This window comes from Oryza brachyantha, chromosome 3, assembly GCF_000231095.2.
Source record: "Oryza brachyantha chromosome 3, ObraRS2, whole genome shotgun sequence".
NCBI classification, from domain to species: domain Eukaryota; kingdom Viridiplantae; phylum Streptophyta; class Magnoliopsida; order Poales; family Poaceae; genus Oryza; species Oryza brachyantha.
This window is the reverse complement of record NC_023165.2, coordinates 22,922,807-22,940,571: the sequence shown is the minus strand read 5'-3', so window position 1 is coordinate 22,940,571 and position 17,765 is coordinate 22,922,807. Positions and strand designations below refer to the sequence as shown.

Genomic DNA, 17,765 nt, shown 5'->3' with positions numbered 1-17,765 from the left:
AATCGAAATAACTGAACGTCCAGATCATTATCCATGTGGCATGCTACATCAACACCACGAAGGACTCCAGAGATATCATGGTAGTTTGGGATCTAATGATGTATGCTTTAGCAAGTTTATGTTCTAGACGTGCGTTTTGAGCTTTTTGAAATTACTAAGAGTAGGTACAATAACGGGCTATAAGTCAACTATAAACATATTTTAAGAATATAAGAGAGGGGAGAGAAGATAAGTGGGCTACTAATTTATAGCCAGCTGCAGCACGGAGTCTAATACACAATGTGTGTATGTCATGTGGAACATGGTGATATATGCTTCGTAGGTAGCTATTATATAAGTTGGCTATTAGATTAATTATAAATGAATTAGAACTAGTAGTTGGCTATACTATTGAACTTGCTCTAAGCAGGTGCAATAGCAGGCTATAAGCCAGCTGTAAGCATATTTTAATGAAAATATGGATGAGTAAATTTAGATGAGATGTTGGGAATGCTCTAAGAGGGGAGATAAAAGAGAAGTAAGCCTACTAATTTGTAGCCAGCTGCACACGGGTTCCAAGACAAAAATATGTGTATGACATGTGAGACTATATATTGATGTTTTGTAGGTAACTATTGTATGAATTAGCTATTACAGTAACTATAGATGAATTGGAGCGAGTAATTGGCTATACTATTAAACTTGCTCTAAGAAGTAAGAATACAGCAATAATAATGTGCTTAACAAGCGGACGCCCTTTTTTCATCTCTAACTGGATTTCTTTTCGAACTTGATATTGCTGCCGTTCTTATTTTGCCCTTTCTTTCATTTGAAAGGTTTCAAATGAAGGGCATCGTGACATTTTTTTTAAAAGAAATGGGCTATGTTTGTGGAGTAAATTCATTGTTGCAGTGCAGGGGTTCACAATAGAGAGAATTCCCTATATGTCACTAAAATTATACATGGTTATTTTTATGCCATGTAAAAATCAAACTTCGCTAGTGCGATTTACTTAATTTTTTCTTTCTTATGTGTCACCACTGTTAACTTTTCTATCCAACTCTTGATAACTTATTTTGCTTACGTTCTTTCTATGCCACTACATGCCAAATGACCCGAAACATAGAATTGAAAATAGATATTTTCAAATAAAATGTGAAATTAAGACAGCAGAATTGAAAATTGATATTTCAAATAAAATTTGAAAATTGATATTTTTGGATAAATTTGAAATGACCCGTAACATAAAATTAAAAATTTGAAAATATCAATTTTCCTACTTTGAAGAGTACTAAAGAGCAATATTTGACCTCAGTCTCTAATTATCACCGCCTGGGTATCTTTTTTAAACCTTTTAAAATTGATATTTTCAAATTTTCAATTCTATGTTGCGGATCATTTCAATTTTATCCAAAAATTATCAATTTTTAAATTTTATTCGAAAATATTAATTTTCAATTCTATATTTTGGGTCATTTGACATGTAATAGTGTAGAAGTAACGTAAACAAAATAAGTTAACGGACTTGGATGGAAAAGTTAATAACACTGACACATAAGGAAGAAAAATTAAGTAAATGATACATAGGAAAGTTTGATTTTTGTTATCATAGAAGGAACCAGGTATAATTTCAGTGACATCCGGAGAATTCTATCTTCACAGTATCGAGAAATTTCCACGTAAATTTCCTCCTGTGAGATGGGCTGATTAAATTCAGTGTCAGACCAGCCTGCAAAGAGCCCACCAAGGCCCACCGGCCACCAGCTTCATCTCCAGTCTCGAGTAGCGCCGCACTCGCAAACCCTTCTCGCCGCCATTCCTTCACTTCCCAAAACCTCATCAATCCATCTTCTTCTCCTGCGGCGGCGGCGGCGAATTCTCGACTCCATATTCTCCTATGGCCACCAAATCCCACAAGAAGAAGAGGCCTTCCGGCCCTAGCTCTTCTATCAACGCCAAGGCCCAGTCCTCTGACAAAAAACCTAAGATTCCGAAACCCACGGAGGCGGCGGCGGCGGTGGAGGAGGAGGAGGAGCCGAAGAAGAAGGCGACCAACGAGATCGACGAGATCTTCCAGGCCACCAAGTCATCCGGCAAGAAGCGGAAGGCGCAGGAGGGATCCGTGGGGGGCAAGAAGCCCAAGGAGAGGCCGGAGGGGGCCAAGAAGGGTAAGAAGGGGCGCAAGGAGAGGGGCGCGGACGACGACGGCGACGACGACGAAGGGGAGGAGAAGCTGCCGCGGCGGCGCACCGCGGACGGTCTCGCGATATACTCCGCCGTCGAGCTCGGGTTCGGCAAGGCCGACGCTGGCGGCACCCCGCTCTGCCCCTTCGACTGCGATTGCTGCTTCTGACCTTCTTTTTTTTGGATGTCTCTCGCGCGTGAGGTGATGTGCTCATTTCAAATCTTTTTGTGTTTGTAGTAGTAATACTTGATGATTCTATTGGCAATATATGCTTAGATTTGTGCTCTAATGAAATGAAATTTTCGTTCGTGTTATTGGCGATTTTGAATTGTCCCATCCGGCTACTGCCACTGTGCTACATCACTTTTTTATGGTCCAAATTCCATGCCAAATCTCTAAACTCGTAGCAGAAGAAAGGAGATATCTTATTGTATATTTGTAAAGGATAAAAAAAGGGATAATTTCCAGGATCTTGAGATGACATCAATATGTTTTTTTTTCTTGTGGGGAAGACCCAGGAACGGTCACCCAATTTCATTAAGAATAGAATTTACAGAAAGAGCAAACCGGCTAAAACCGCCAGAAGCTGTAGAAGTACAGACTAGAAGTCAGCTAGGCAGCTAACAAAAGAAACAAACAAACTGATGCCCGTAGGCAGAAAAAACAACATAACTGGACTATTAGCCAATCCCTTCCGGCTCCCTGAAGAAATCCGCTGCCCTCCACAGCAGGAACTCATCCTTCAAATCTAGAAACCATTGCACTGGTGTTTTACTCATGTGGTTGAAGATTCTTGCATTTCTTTCCTTCCAGAGCAGCCAACAGACCGGGCATACCGCTGAATCGAGATGACATCAATATGATCCTAGAGGGAAAAGGTATGCATGTTTTAAGATGTTGCACATAAGCCTAGCTCATGTTGCAGCTGTTCTGACAGCAAAGCTCACTGCTTGTTGCTGGCTGGAACATCAAGAAGTTGCATTAGCATTATTCAGTGAATTAGGCTGAACGCTTCCTGATATATGCGCATATTGAGCCCTGTATGGATTTTAATTTTAAACCTTCTAGTTCTACTTTATTAGCGTTCACTGATAAGCCATGAATAAGTGTACCATAATGATTTCTGTTTCTGATATGGTAGTTTATCTGAATAAGTAAAGGCAGAATTTGCTCTGACACTCTAGTACTCCCTCCATATTTTAATAGATGATGCCGTTGATTTTTTGGCACACGTTTGAATATTTGTCTTATTAAAAAAACTGTGTAAATATGTAAAAAAAAATAAGTTTCAATTAGAATGCATTTGGTAATAAATCTAATCGTAACAAAAGAAATGATAATTACATAAGTTTTCTAAATGAAACAAATCAAATGTTTGACAAAAAGTCAACTGTGTGTAGTATGTTCTGTCCACAAATATAAGGGATTTTGGGTTTTTGTCCATGTATCTGAACAAGTACATACACCAAAATCCCTTATATCTGTGATTTTGTGGACATGGGGGGAGTATTGTTTATGATCAACAGAACCCAGTTCTATGCTCAGAGTAGCAAATGGGGGGGCTTTCTGTCTTGGTGCCTGGAGAACTCATGCCAGCTGCGAAATGCACCTTAATGTGAGCTTCAGTTTTACAAGATCCTACTTTGCCATGCAATGTAGCTGGCAGCGCCCAAAGGGTTGGAGCTTTGCACAAAGAGGGAGAGGTGAGTAAAGGCAGTCAAGAGCTGTGCTGGTAGCTTTCTGAAGGGTTTTTCTTTGTCGAGGTTTTGAGGGTGGTAATCGGAACCGATGCGGTGAAGTGCGTGTGTATTCAACAATGCTAAACTCCTGCATATTCGAGAAGAGGAAAATGTAGGCTAGTATTGTATCATGTTGGCTTTATTGAACCGAATCTTCGATGCCAAACTCACATTAAAATCAACCATGCCCTTACTCTCTAAGGCGAACTAATAATCAGCCATGTCCTTTCTCTCTAAGGTGAACATGATGACAAATAGCAGCTGCATCTCACTCTGTGTGTGTGTGTGTTTTGCTGTAATCATCAATTAAATTCACGCTGCAGATTCTCTTGCAGCATTTGTAAACCTAGGTTGAATGCAGAATGCATGGAGGTGGCACCTTCTCGTAGTATCGAGTGATATTTTTGCTGATTTTCTTAACCGATTAACTTGAAAGTGTTTGGTTGCCAGTCACACTTGCCTATTTGCCACGTGTAAGTTTAGGTGACTGACAAAATTGGTAGTTGTTTGGCTGCAGTTACCGTTATGGTAAAATTCCCTTCCGACAAACTATATATATGTCAATAAGTTATAAAAGTGTGACAAGATTTCATTAGACTTGTGGTTAAAGATTTAATAACAAGATTTTCTTAGACTTGTCATTTTGTGGTTAGGGATTCATAACCTTAACTTTAGACAAAGTTTAACAATTTGTGTTAGCTTTCAGTGATAAAGTATGGGTAGCAAACAACCATGCCCTTGATCTCAAGAGTTCATCGTTTCGGAGGTCTGATATCGGAGGCCAGATTTTAGGCAAGAGACACCAACTTAGTCACACTCACATCCTTTTCGTGATCTGATTTGGATATCCTACCTATTTTACATTTAGGCACTGAAACAGGCTCGATAGCATGAACAGAGTTTTGACGAGAACGGATATGACAAGCTGTCTGTTGAAGCTATCCCAAACATATTTGTGATTGGTGATATAGACAACATGTATAACGATATACTGATATATATATACTAGTATTGAATTGTCTAGTAGACTATCTACTGCTACCTTCGGCTCATAATATAAGATGTTTAACTTTTTTTTAAACGTTGGATCATTCGTCTTATTTAAAAATTTAGTATAAATATAAAAAAAATTAAAGTTCTTTTGATAATAAAGTAAGTTATAAACAAAATAAATAATATTTTTATAATTTTTTAAATAAGACAAATGGTCAAACATTGCAAGAAAAAAGTCAAACATCTTACGTTACAAAACAGGGGAAGTATTGATTACTCTCTCATAAAATATAAATGTTTATAGATTCAAAATTTTGTAAAACAATATAAATATTCATATGTTGACTAATATACTTTCACTAATTTCAATGATTCTATAAGCAATTACGAAACAGAGGGAGTATTTGATTACTCCCTCATAAAATATAAATGTTTATAGATTCAAAATTTTGTAAAACAATATAAATATTCATATGTTGACTAATATACTTTCACTAATTTCAATGATTCTATAAGCAATTTCGTGCATAGTGGGCTAGGGTTGGGGTTATAAACTAAAATTTAAATTTTTAACCTTAAATCTGAAGTTGATTTTGATATTTCACCAAAGTTTATTTTTTAACTTTTACATCGATAAGAACAAATATATAAAAATTATATTCACATCTTATTTTTCGTTTGTAAATATATTATTTGACTTTTTCGACCAATAACACTGAAGACGAGGGTGTTGACTTACCAATTTCTTCCACCCATGCAAATGCAATGTGGCCTGTTTAGTTTCCCAATTTTTTTTCCAAAAACATCACATCGAATCTTTAGACACTTAAATAGAGCATTAAATATAGATGAAAATAAAAACTAATTGTATAGTTATGGGGAAAATCGTGAGACGAATATTTTAAGTCTAATTAACATATGATTAATCATAAATGCTACAATAACCATATGTGCTATGTTCGATATGATCTTTTTCCAAAAAAAATTTTGAAATCTAAACCAGGCCTGAGGCAATGATGCAAGCGCCCCACAGCCTGGCAAGCATCAGCTACCCACGCCCAGCGAGCTGAACCGCGCGGGCCATCGCGCTGACGTCACCGAGTACTTCCGGTCTTGCGGACGTCGTCCCAGCCATACCCTAATGTAGGCTCTACGTGTCACTCAAACCACCACACACGCACACCACACCGCACCACCGAGCAACTACCAGGCCGGCGAGGTCGGGAGGCGGGTGGGCGCGCGGGCGCATTGCAGATGGCGGCGACCGCGGTGGCGCTGCTGCGGCGCGCGCGGTGGGCGCTGGTCGACCACCCCGCCGTCGCCTCCTTCGCCTGGCAGCCCGGGCGCACGCTCGCCGCGGCCCCGTCCTTCGCCGGCGCCGTCGTCTGCGCCTACCTCGCCGCGGTGCTCCTCCTCCACCGCCGCGTGGTGCCGCTCCCGGCGCTGCCCGCCCGCGCGCTCCGGGCGGTGTCGGCGCTCCACAACGCGGTCCTCCTGGCGCTCTCCGCCGCCATGGCGGCCGGGTGCGCGCTCTCCGTCGCGGCCACGGCGCCCTCCCGCTGGTGGGCCTTCTGCTTCCCTCCCGGCGGCGCCACGGCGGCGTCGGGCCCCGTCTTCTTCTGGGCGCACGTGTTCTACCTCTCCAAGGTGTACGAGCTCGGCGACACGCTGCTCATCCTCCTCGGCCGCCGCCCGCTCACGCTGCTCCACGTCTACCACCACGCCGTCGTCATCGTCATGTGCTACCTCTGGCTCGCCACCCGCCAGTCGCTGATGCCCATCGCGCTCGCCACCAACGCCACCGTGCACGTCGTCATGTACGGGTACTACCTCTGCTGCAGCCTCGGCCTGCGGTGGCCGCCGCGGTGGAAGCGCGCCGTCACGGAGCTGCAGATCGCGCAGTTCCTCTTCAGCTTCGCGGCTTCGGTGGTGATGCTGTGGCGCCACTTCGCCGCCGGCGGCTGCGAGGGGATGGGCGGGTGGCTGTTCAACGCCGTCTTCAACGCCTCGCTGCTCGCGCTCTTCCTCGACTTCCACGGCGCCGCCTACGCCGCCGCCAAGGGCAAGAAGAAGAGCAGAAGCGAGGTGGTCAAAGGAGACTGACGAGCACAATGCAAGAAATGTGATTTTGGACTTCTTTTTTTCCTCTAATTTATTTATTGGTTTAAGTCGTGATTTTATTGTGTGACCTAATACTAAGACGTTATTGTTTCAATAATCGCTTGTCGGAATTGATGTAGGCATGCATGCATCCTGATTGCGTTTTATGGGCTATGAAGTAATGTCAGCATCAAAATAATATCGATTACAAAATAGAAATTGCCATTGTAATGTTTAGTGAATTACTTCGCACATAAATTCCATTATAGTAGGTTTGAGTTTACCTGTTTGAATTACGTACCATACGGCCGAGCTCTGCTCCTGCGTATCAGTATCATCGTGTAGAAAATAGAGATTTTATGGTTGGGTTACATTTGTAGCGGGCCTAGTATGGGCCACGCTTCGTCCGGAATACCGTTCTGAGTCTAACAACATGGGCTGCACGTATGTGGTCGACTGACCGTCCCGCTCAAACTTTTCGCGCGGGTGCGGTTTTTTTTCTAGAGTGCGGGTGCGTTTTCTTGGGACTTCATTTTATGGGTCTTAAACGACGTAAGTTTTATAGACACAATTATTTAGAGTAATATGCTATTAAAAAGTTCTCTCCGTGTATAGTTTCATCTATTATTGTTTCCTTGGTTACATACAAGACACAAGTTGTCTAGATAACAGTGCATAGAAGGTTTCATCTCCATAAAACTCGTTGCATCTCTCTCTTTATTAATACTTTGTCACATCATAAAAATGTCTACATAACACCCTATTTATTGCCCATAAAACCCCTATTGAGATTGGCCTTATACGTATTCTTGGAAGCAAATAAAGACATATTTTATAATTTAACAGTATGGGTAATAATATATCCATATAATTGATAATGAGTTACACAGGTCTATAGAGAAAAAACTGGTCAATACAATTAATGATGGGCTGCACAAGCCTGGAGAGAAAAAAAACAGTTTATTTTACAAAAACCACTTGATTTGTTGTGTTTTTTGAAGCGGTGATTTGGATGTGCCGTGGAATAAAGAGGAGAACAAACAATTAAGATTTTAAATAGTAGAGATAAATGGTGAAATTAGTTACTTTTAAAAATCTACTTTAAAAAAAAAGGTATGATAAACTCTGTATACAAACTTCTTCGTAAAAACACACATGATTATGAACAGTTTCAGCCAGTAACGCAGCCAGTTTCGATGCAGTTCAGATCCTCTGTAGTGCAGTACCGCTCACTGATCATCTGTACCGCTCACTGACAGTAAACCTCACGGGCTATATGGCCCACCTGTCAGTGAGCAGTCCTACACATGCAGTACTGCAGAGGATCCACACCCGTTTCGATGATATGAGAAGGGATATAGGTAAACTTGGCCTTTGCCAGCCAGTTTCGATTATATGAGCAAGAAATGCTTGAACAATAGCGTAAAGACTGATATGAGAAAGAAGTATTTTAAAATTTTAGGTATGATGCAGGCGACAAAATAGTCATTGGTGATTGATAGTCTACTAGACAATTTCTATATTGCATATATCAGTGTCGTGTGAACCCAGAAAAGGCTACCATTTCAGCATTTCCGGGGACCTTCTCTGTAATTATTGAAGCCACACGGCGAGATGAATAGTGTAATACAGCCTTTTTACAATTTAATATGAGGAAAGTTGTACTATAACTCAAGTGATATTTTCTTCCTAGTTCCTACCGAGAAGGGGAAAGGTTGCGAGGAAGACTACTCTATTGATGATTAACGAAACCACTAGAAAACCTGCACCTTTGACAGTATTTAGCATGAATGTAAATAGAAATATGCATTCGTTCAAAAAAAAAAAAGAACTATAGTAAGTGTGGTAAACTATAGAAGAGAACTTTAGTAAATTCACATCAGAGAGGGTCATAGCTTTTCTTTGATCAAGTTTACACAATTTGCGCCTTGGGCTCATATTTGATGATTCTCCTCTCTTGCACAAAGAACCGAGACGATCGCTTCTACCAAAGGAGTGAAATTGGCTTCACAGATCCACCGATCAACTCGCATAGGTGAAAAAGAAAAGGAGAAGAAAAGATTTGCACCTCCAATCTTTTCAAAGCTAGAAGCTACTGGGCGCCCGGCCGGAGAAGGCCATGGCGAAGAGGAGGATGACGAGGTAGAAGAGGATGACCACGAGCTTCATCTGGAACATGGCGAAGAAGAGCTTCACCATGAACACGAGCAGCAGCGCGTCGAAGATGATGGTGATGGCCACCTCCAGCGGCTCCATCGCCGTCGCTCCCCGCGCCCCCGCGGCTGGCTTAATTAATTTAGACCAAAGCCCCAGCAGCACAGCAGCAACGGAGGGCACATGGATTAATTGCCGCGGGGAAAAAGATTGGTAAAGCTGGGGGGACTGGTGCGCTATAAGCGTCAAGCTAAAGCAGCTGAGGAGTGAGACGAGTGGGGGAGAAGGAAGGAGCTAGAAGACGCACCTGACGTGCTGAGCTGAGCTGACCCCGCCTCGCTCGATGTGAGGGCGACGCGGTCCCGTCGTGCTGGCTCGGCTCGCCTTCGGCCGCCGACGACGCGGATTGCGGGTGGGGAAAGAGGAATATGCGTGCTCGCTCACGCCGATGTGAACCGCCCAGCCGAGCCGCTGCGGTGTCAGGCTCTGGGCGTGCACCTGAGGCACTGACTGATCGGGTGGGCGGGCCGGCCGACAGGAGGGGCAGGAGAGTCAAGCCGCGCGCCGACGACGAGCTGCAGAGCGAGCCATCACTAGCCACCGGCCAGCCAATTCGATCCTGTGGTTCCATCGGCTGCAGGTTGGTTTGGGTGTGGAAACGCTTCGGGGCGCAATACACATGTCATGTGTACATATAGTACTGGTCATCTACCTAGGCTTTGATAATGAAATGTACAGCTCAGAAACCGATGGATCTGCACCTTCCCCAAGGATGCATCCTGCGGATGGTATATAGAGAAAGTGATGTTATTTATACGGTCACAGTGTTGATCTGTATTTGTATAAATAGGGAAATCCTAATCTGTAAGATAATGACCGGATATCAGTTCATACTCGCTCTTCAGTGCATAGGACATTTCCAGTAGAAGTTCCATTCCCATTAATAAGTAGGTTGTTATGTTACTACTTTTTATGATTTGATAATAAATTAATAGATAGAACTAAAATAATTTCATCTAAATAAAACCATGTATATGCTATTACCAATGTAACATGTATCTTGCATGTATTTCCTATGAAACAGTTTCATGAAATAAAACTTATGTTGTATAAACAAATTTTAAGTGTCGACTAAATGTCATGTTGTTTATATGGCACTTCTAAAAATATGAAAATAAAAGCTTTCTTTAGGAATAGCCTTAGCAGTCAGTCCGTCCAATGTTTATTGGTCTAAGTGTGGCTAGGTGTACATCTAATTCTGCGTTTAATGTGTTCTGGTGGAGATAAGCAAGCAGTTTCTTTGTATTGCAAAAATGGCCTACTTGTTCGTGACAAAACAATTGTTAAACTGCACATTACTGCCCTAGCCAAAAAAAGAACTACGCATTACTGTTTTGAAATCTAAAACTGAGAAGCCAGCGCGTAGAGGAAAAACATTAGTACGATGGTGTGTGCAATCAAAATCCTTTATAACCTAAGTAAAAGAAGGGTACGGAGTAAATCATATTATAACTAAAAAAAACTCACTCCGAACGATTTTACCTCAACCGATAAAGAGTCACTTCCCCCTTCGATCCTTAGAACATGTGCATATACATGTAGCAGCAACGGCATGCACTTCGAGATTTTTCATAGTACCTTCTAAGATCCAGCTGGCTGTACTGCAAAAACAAAGAGATGTCAAAAGATCATAAAAATGACCAGTAATGTTGAGAAGACTTTGAAACAAGGAACGAATGCTCGTGCAAATAATTCATGTCATCCCTGGTCAATTCAGAAGCAGATTATAACTAGCAAAAGAGGTGATGATAGCAAAGTATTTACCTGACTCGCTGAAGATCAAACTGGAATGCTGAAAGCTTAGACATTCTTTACTCACTTCAACAGTGAACCCAGAGAATTCCTACTCAACGGCAATTTATCTCTAAGTCTAAAGTTAGCTCAGTGCACAACATGCTTAGGGTTATCGCATGAAGTCAGTATATTTGCATCTTCTACATCATCACCTCAGTGATCTTCATATGAATTCCATACCGAAGGAGCAGATAAAAGGTGCAGTAAACAAGCTGGGATAGTCACAATGCAGTGAATGCACAGTTGAATTTTCTCAAGTTGTTCATCTCAACTCTCAAGTTGGTTATTGTCAAAACACACGAGCTTCAGCAAAAAGATACAAACACACTATTCCAGATTGCTATCATGTAGCTCATTAGCCATGATGCTCAAAGTCAATGAACCAACAATATTGGCTTGCCTTCTTTTGCAATAATCCAGCACGTCACTCTTAGCATCATCTGCTAAAATTTCCAGGTAGATATTTGGAAGCAAACAGCCCTAAATATTTTTGAAGCTTAGCATAAAGGCAGGAATCATTTTTTGATGTTAAAAGGCAATTTCCTTCCGGTCATTCTCCAGAAACAACTCCGTCCTGCTATCATTATCTTTAAGAATTAGAGAAGTAAGATGTGGTCAAAGGCCTTACTACTAAATACCATAAAAAAAATCAAGCAGTCAGTTCCCATGTTAGCAAATCCAACATCTCATAAACATCCAGTAACAACGGATGCTTTGTCTCCCAAGAAAAGAAGGCTTGATATTGACCTCTTGTTTGAACCCAGCTACACCCACCATCTTTTTTAAGATTGATCCCTTTCATTAGTATCCTCATCTCAGCAGCATCTTTCCATTTCCCACAAGATGCATACATATTTGAGAGTAACACATAACCTGCTGTATTATCCTTGTCCAACTCTTGGAGCCTCTTTGCAGCCCTCTCACCTATTTCCTTATTCCTGTAAATGTTGCAAGCACTCAGGAGAGCAGCCCATGAATTTGCTTCTGACTTGCTTTCAAGACTCAGGAGAAGATCTTCTGCTTCTGCCAAACGACCAGCTCGAGCAAGGACATCAACCATACATGTGTAGTGTTTTGCTTTAGGTGATATACCACATGCCTGCATCATTTTGAAATAATGCATGGCATGCTCCAGCAAACCACGGTGGGAGCAGGCAAATAAAATAGCTAAAAATGTATGCTCATTTGGTGTTATTCCTGCTGAAATCATATCCTCAAATAACAGAATAAATTCCTCTGCAAAACCATTTTCAGCAAGTCCTTGAATCATGGCAGTCCAAGCAACGTCATTTCTTTTGGGCATTTCATAAAATACCCTCTTAGAGCTATCTAAATCCCCTGACTTAGCATACATATCGCTCAGCGCAGTCCCTACAAAGACACTTTCCTCAACTCCAAGTTTAATGATCTTAGCATGAGCCATCTTGCCATTCTCTAAAGAACACAGGTTTGCACAAGCAAGAAGAACACTTGAGAAGGTAATTTCCCCTGGAGTATGCCCTGAAGCCAACATTGCATGAAAAGATTTTAGCGCATCAACAAACTGTCTATTTTGTGCATAACCTGAGATGATTGAATTCCATGAAGCAGCATTCCTTGCAGGTAGTTTCGTGAAGAGCTTCTCAGCTTCCACCATTTTAGCATTGTAGCTATAACCTGAAATGAGAGAGTTCCAACATACTGTGTTCTTTCGTGGAAGGGAGTTAAAAATCCTCTGCGCATCTGGCAACTGTTTGCATTTGCAGTACATGACAATCAGAGCGCTGGATACAAATACATTACTGCTAAAGGCCATCTTTAAAGTCTGGGCATGGATGCTTGCTCCGCTACTTAAGTCCTGGAGGCTAGCACAAGCACCGAGCACACTGGAGAAGCATGAAATGTTTGGCCTACAACCATCAGCCAGCATTTGAATGTACAGACTTACTGCTTCTTTCGCATTGCCTTTCTGTTCATGCCTAGCAATCAAAGTACCCCACGATACCTCATTCCTCTCAGGCATTGTATCAAGGACCTGCCGAGCTCCCTCGAGGTCACCCAATTCAGCATACACATCAAGCAAAGCAGTCCATGAAACCACGTCTCTCATCTCCATCTCATCGAACATCCTACGTGCAGCACCTGGCTCTCCCTTCCTTAGGTATAGAGTGATCAAGGAGTTGCGCAGCCCAAGATTTTTCTCAAATAAGTTTGATTTCATTGCCAACCCCACGATCGACATGGCCAGGTCGAACTCACCTGCACCGATGCATGCCTTGATCACGGAGACCAAAGTGATCTCATTTGGATTCACGCCGCAACTGAGCATTTCATGGAACACGCCGAGAGCATCCTTGTATTGCTCATTGAGGACAAACCCCGCAATCATTGCGGTGAAGAAGGGAACCGAGCAGAGCGGGCACTGACGATACAGCTCAACCGCATCCCTCACAGCCCCGCGCTTCATGAGCGCGTCGACCATGGTGGTGTACGACACGACGCTCCTCTCGGGCATTCCGTCGAACAACCGGCGAGCGGAGGCAATGTCCCCGGCCTTAACGTACTCCCGCACCATGAAATCGTAGGAGAACGAAGACGCGGCACCAGAGGAGACGCAGTCCAGGAAGGCCCGGTCGCGGTCCGCGGCGCGCGCGAAGGCCGCGTAGGCAGTGAGGAGGTGGGACGCGACCGAGCCGTCCGCGGCGAGGCCGGAGACGAGCGCGTGCGCGTGGACGGAGAGGACGACAAGCGGCAGGGTGGATGGCGAGAAGGTGGAAGGGTTGCTGGAAGAGGAGGCCGCGTCGGCGGAGCAGAGCCGGAGGATGGACGCGCAGGTCTCCGCGTAGGACTTGAAGGCCTTCGGTGTGGGCGCGAGCGGCGGGCCGCCGGCCAGGCGGAACTTGAACGACCTGAGACTCTTCAGTAGCAAGGTTACCGGTGGACGGGCCTTCGCCGGCTTCGACTCTGCGACAGGCTGCGCCGCCGGTGGCCGCCGCCGTGGCGGCCCCGGCGGCTTCGTCCGCGCTGCCGCTCTCATGCTCCCATGGTTTGAACGAACCCAGATAGCGTTTGGGTCGGCTATTTATGGTGGCAAAACGCAGGTTTGGATTTTGTTGACATTTATGGACTGCTCGATGGGTTTACAGCGCTTTTGCTATTTATCAAATGTTTGAATTTTTGTTCTTCTATCAAATACGCGTGCAATACATGGGGTTGGGGCAGTATGGATTTTTTAATTTGCGTGCACGACTTTAGATTATCATCCAATAGCGATGACCAGATTTGATCGATGGAATTAAAATTTTCAAACATTTGATCACTGGACGGTCCCTTTATATACTTATAGTCAAAAAAAATAATTTATAAATAAAACTTTTATATACGTATTTTTAGCGATTTAGAAAAAACCATAATAAAAACTATAATAAAAATCATAAAATTAAATTCATATTTAAGGTTAAAAATACAAGTCTTTGACTTATAAAAATAAGAAAAGACAAAAAAGACAAGGCCCAAAGTTTAAGTCTTGGTACTTAATTTTAGTAAATTATCAATCGAACAGTTATACCATCGTTTTCTATCTTTTAGCCTTTGGCTTTAAACTGTTAAGAGTAGAAATGTAAGTCATACTATACAATCATTTTTGTTGTTTTGTTTATTTCTCGAACTGTAAAGAAAATTTAGATTTTGATGGGAGTCGGGAAAAAATTGCAATTGAGCTACATGGGACATGGCCAACTTGCACGATGGAGGTCAACTTGAAGTGAAGATGACCGCTGATCTGAACAACAAGACAGCTTGACTCCATCAAGCAAATTCTGAAGAACAGTTTCTACGAGTACAAGCCAGTGATTTTGTTCTGTTGTCTGCACAACCATACTCTGTCTATCTTTGCGATCAGTACTACAAACAAGATAGTCACAAGCCTGGGGTGCAGTAGCAGTAATTCCTCATTGGATCTTCTCCATCCCGTAGGTATCTTCAGCGCCACTGGCAACCTTCCTCCTCCTCTCAGCTATCATCTCGTTGTATGCCTGCTGACGAATCAGATGGTTAGTTCTACCTCACTTCACTGCACAAATCAGCAACTGCCTAACATGAAATACTGCACATACCATGTTAAGAATATGTTCAGATCAAAGATTCCGGACCAAAATACGTAGTGGTTATACTAACAACTTCCACTTGGAAATTGGAAGTATTAGCGATGGACAACAACACTAGCCACTTCTTATTGAAGAGAACTATAGGCAGCATATAAACTATAGGACAGTGTTTGAAGACCTAGTCAAATAGGAGTGGTGTTAAATCCCAAGTGGCCACAAGATTTCACACTCACTGGCCTGTCTATGTAGTACTTGCTAATCTTGATACAAGCTATCAAAGTTAAGGCTATCATTAACTGAAGTTAGGCTCTCGTGCTCGTCGGTCGTCGCTGTTTGTATTTCTCATGCGTGCACTACCTTGGTTAAAAATCACATCCTCCCAATGCAAAGATAAGCATTTTTAGTGTATTGGCCAAAACACTAAATTACATCCATTAATTTCGAGAGATCAGGAATTGTATTTGACCATGTGACTAAGTGGTAAAAGATCTTAAGACCATATTACTCGATGGATCAATTAGACAACCAAGGTAGAGTTACAAACATTCTTGTGTAGAATATGACCTGATGGAAGTTTTATCTGGCAGGGACGTACAATCAGGGTAAGAAATTTAGGACTATAATCTAACTAAAAGTTTGAAAAAAAAAACTATACTTAGCAGTGTTTGGTAGTGGATGATAGGAGAAAAGTATATTTCCCACGAGCACACTTCCAAAACTGCTAAACATTGTGTTTATTGCAAAAAAATTCTATCTAAAACTTGCTTTTAAAAATCATATTAATCCATTTTCCAAACTTGCAATAGCTAATACTTAAGTTATCATTCACTAATAAGGTACCACATTTTGCATGATCCTCTTCTATTTCACTCACCCTCAAACTCACCCAACTCTTTCAAAGCAGATTGCATAACTTTCTTTTCCTTAGAATCATGCTGTACGAGTAATTGTCAAACAAACATAATTGAAGCTAGTGTAACTTGCATTAGATTACCAACCTATAAGGTTCCAACCAATAATCTAAAACATCAGATTAAGGCAAAAATGAATAAGGCCAATTGTTTGCAAACCTTGGGATAGGAGTAGAGAAATATGTACCACCATGCACATATTACAAAAGAAACTCCTGTGGTAATCACAACAGAGTGGATGGGCAGCCAACTACCGGCAATCGCAACTGCTCCTGAAAGTAAGATTGTCCAAGGCTGGCACCTGGAAGGGGGCATCATAGATAGTTGTAGCGACCAAAATCAGACAAAAGGATGGAAAAGATGTAACTCTATTGAAGTGTAGAGTAGCTTAAGGAATTAAAACTGTCACAATGTTCAAGAAATAACAACAAAAGATGTATTGAGGAAATATAAAGGCTGCCTTTTTGCGTATCTGATGCAACCTATGAATAACTACTAACTTTGCAGGTTGAAGGAAGTTCATGTGTATCAGTGAGGAATGACAAGCAAGGAAATTGAAGATTTTTTTGTCGCAACAGAAAATTGAAAAATCGGTAGACATTAACTAAGACATTGCTTGTTTGCAGCAAACGCAGACTCAAACTTTGACAGGGGTTGGAGCAGACGCCATTACAAAATTCAGTGAACCATTGGTGGACAGGAGCTAGGTTTACAACAGTATCACTGCATTATGGCATTTGACATTTTATCTGTCTTGCAATTCACAACAATATCACTAGCAAAGTTCGGCTGTTTATTGGATATAAAAGCAGGGAGCAAAAGAAATGCTGGAACTGTTAATTTAATGATTTCAGTTTATACTTTCTATTCCTAGTAGTATTTTTGCTCAAAATTCGAGCTGCTCACTTCAGAGTTCAGACTGAGAGAAACGAGGAGCCAAGAAACAATACCAAGAGGGCTTGGTGTCCCAGACGGAGTCGTACTCAAGCGAGAGGTAGTTGAGGTACCCGTCCATGTCCTCCACCACACCATCCTCACCGAAGAACTCCGCCCCGCCGCCCCCGCCCCCGCCCCCTTCCCCCTTGTCGCCGCCGGCCCGCACCACGCGGCCGCGCCGCCGCCGCCGCCGCTTGCACGCGAGCTGCGGACGCCCACCGGAATCGGCGCCATAGCAGGAGGCCAAGTTCCTCCTCGTCACGAGCCTGGGCGAGCCTGCCGCGCCGCAAGGGCACGACGGCGGCGTGGACGGGAGCAGGCAGAGCGCGCCCATTTCCTCGCCTTCCGCTCACGTACGGCGGCACGGCACGGAGCGGCGACCGATGGTGCGGCTACGTCCGGAACTTGTTTCGTGATCAAAATCCTAATCTGAAGTGAAAAAAAAAAAACTCGATCAAAAAGGCATTTCGTTTGCAGAACCCGTCGTCGGCCCAATAATCATAAGATGGGCCAACCTGGAACTTCCTCACGGCGCATTGCTGATTGCACAAGCCTTAAGTTATACGACGGCCCAAGGTCGTAAGTAGATGAGCCGTGCAGCCCAATAATCCAGTTGGGAGGCTTACGGCGAAGAAAGCCGAGAGCTGTCATCACGTAGACACACGGGGACCGTTGTTCAATCGTGACACGCTTTGCCACTCTCGAGTCTCGATCTGTGCATATATGATGGATGACAAGTTGATAAATATCTTCACGTAAACGTAAACACGCTATCCTGAATTCCTGATACGATCGAGCAGTGATCAACCAAGGCATGTGCCATGCATAC

General features: G+C 42.9%; 4 protein-coding genes across 8 annotated transcripts; 2 read left to right on the top strand and 2 right to left on the bottom strand.

The window, feature by feature from the left end:
* The first annotated feature begins 1,763 nt into the window (after positions 1-1,763).
* Positions 1,764-3,374, top strand: LOC102707856 (uncharacterized protein C6G9.01c). Its single transcript, XM_015834944.2, has 2 exons — positions 1,764-2,365; positions 2,978-3,374. The coding sequence occupies exon 1, from the start codon at positions 1,877-1,879 to the stop codon at positions 2,330-2,332; it is 456 nt and encodes a 151-aa protein (XP_015690430.1). The 5' UTR covers positions 1,764-1,876; the 3' UTR covers positions 2,333-2,365; positions 2,978-3,374.
* Positions 3,375-5,852: 2,478 nt separating this feature from the next.
* On the top strand, positions 5,853-7,123 carry LOC102701154 (elongation of fatty acids protein 3-like). Its single transcript, XM_006650386.3, has one exon. The coding sequence runs from the start codon at positions 6,151-6,153 to the stop codon at positions 6,997-6,999; it is 849 nt and encodes a 282-aa protein (XP_006650449.2). The 5' UTR covers positions 5,853-6,150; the 3' UTR covers positions 7,000-7,123.
* A 1,737-nt stretch (positions 7,124-8,860) lies between these two features.
* LOC102700880 (pentatricopeptide repeat-containing protein At2g13600-like) lies at positions 8,861-14,020 on the bottom strand. 4 transcript variants are annotated; one of them, XM_015834200.2, is made up of 4 exons: positions 10,975-14,020; positions 10,693-10,811; positions 9,458-9,929; positions 8,861-9,378 (listed from the first exon to the last, which is right to left on the bottom strand). In XM_015834200.2, the coding sequence occupies exon 1, from the start codon at positions 14,018-14,020 to the stop codon at positions 11,654-11,656; it is 2,367 nt and encodes a 788-aa protein (XP_015689686.2). In that variant the 3' UTR covers positions 8,861-9,378; positions 9,458-9,929; positions 10,693-10,811; positions 10,975-11,653. The 4 variants fall into 4 exon arrangements, with proteins under 4 accessions (XP_015689686.2, XP_040378434.1, XP_006650448.2 ...); XM_040522500.1 differs by having other exon boundaries at positions 8,861-9,369; XM_006650385.3 differs by having other exon boundaries at positions 8,861-9,929.
* Positions 14,021-14,583: 563 nt separating this feature from the next.
* LOC102700606 lies at positions 14,584-17,352 on the bottom strand. 2 transcript variants are annotated; one of them, XM_040522283.1, is made up of 3 exons: positions 16,951-17,352; positions 16,160-16,301; positions 14,584-15,020 (listed from the first exon to the last, which is right to left on the bottom strand). In XM_040522283.1, the coding sequence occupies exons 1-3, from the start codon at positions 17,268-17,270 to the stop codon at positions 14,934-14,936; spliced, it is 549 nt and encodes a 182-aa protein (XP_040378217.1). In that variant the 5' UTR covers positions 17,271-17,352; the 3' UTR covers positions 14,584-14,933. The 2 variants fall into 2 exon arrangements, with proteins under 2 accessions (XP_040378217.1, XP_040378218.1); XM_040522284.1 differs by having other exon boundaries at positions 14,590-15,017.
* Positions 17,353-17,765: the final 413 nt, after the last annotated feature.

Bases quoted from the DNA above. Each gene is read 5' to 3' on its own strand.
- LOC102700606 (XM_040522283.1), bottom strand. From the start codon at position 17,270: ATGGGCGCGCTCTGCCTGCTCCCGTCCACGCCGCCGTCGTGCCCTTGC. The intron at 16,302-16,950 runs GTATTGTTTCTT...GCCCCCTTCCAG, and splicing joins TGGGACACCAAGCCCTCTTG to GTGCCAGCCTTGGACAATCT. The intron at 15,021-16,159 runs GTTTGCAAACAA...CTGATTCGTCAG, and splicing joins TTCTCTACTCCTATCCCAAG to CAGGCATACAACGAGATGAT.
- LOC102701154 (XM_006650386.3), top strand. From the start codon at position 6,151: ATGGCGGCGACCGCGGTGGCGCTGCTGCGGCGCGCGCGGTGGGCGCTG.
- LOC102707856 (XM_015834944.2), top strand. From the start codon at position 1,877: ATGGCCACCAAATCCCACAAGAAGAAGAGGCCTTCCGGCCCTAGCTCT.
- LOC102700880 (XM_006650385.3), bottom strand. From the start codon at position 14,020: ATGAGAGCGGCAGCGCGGACGAAGCCGCCGGGGCCGCCACGGCGGCGG.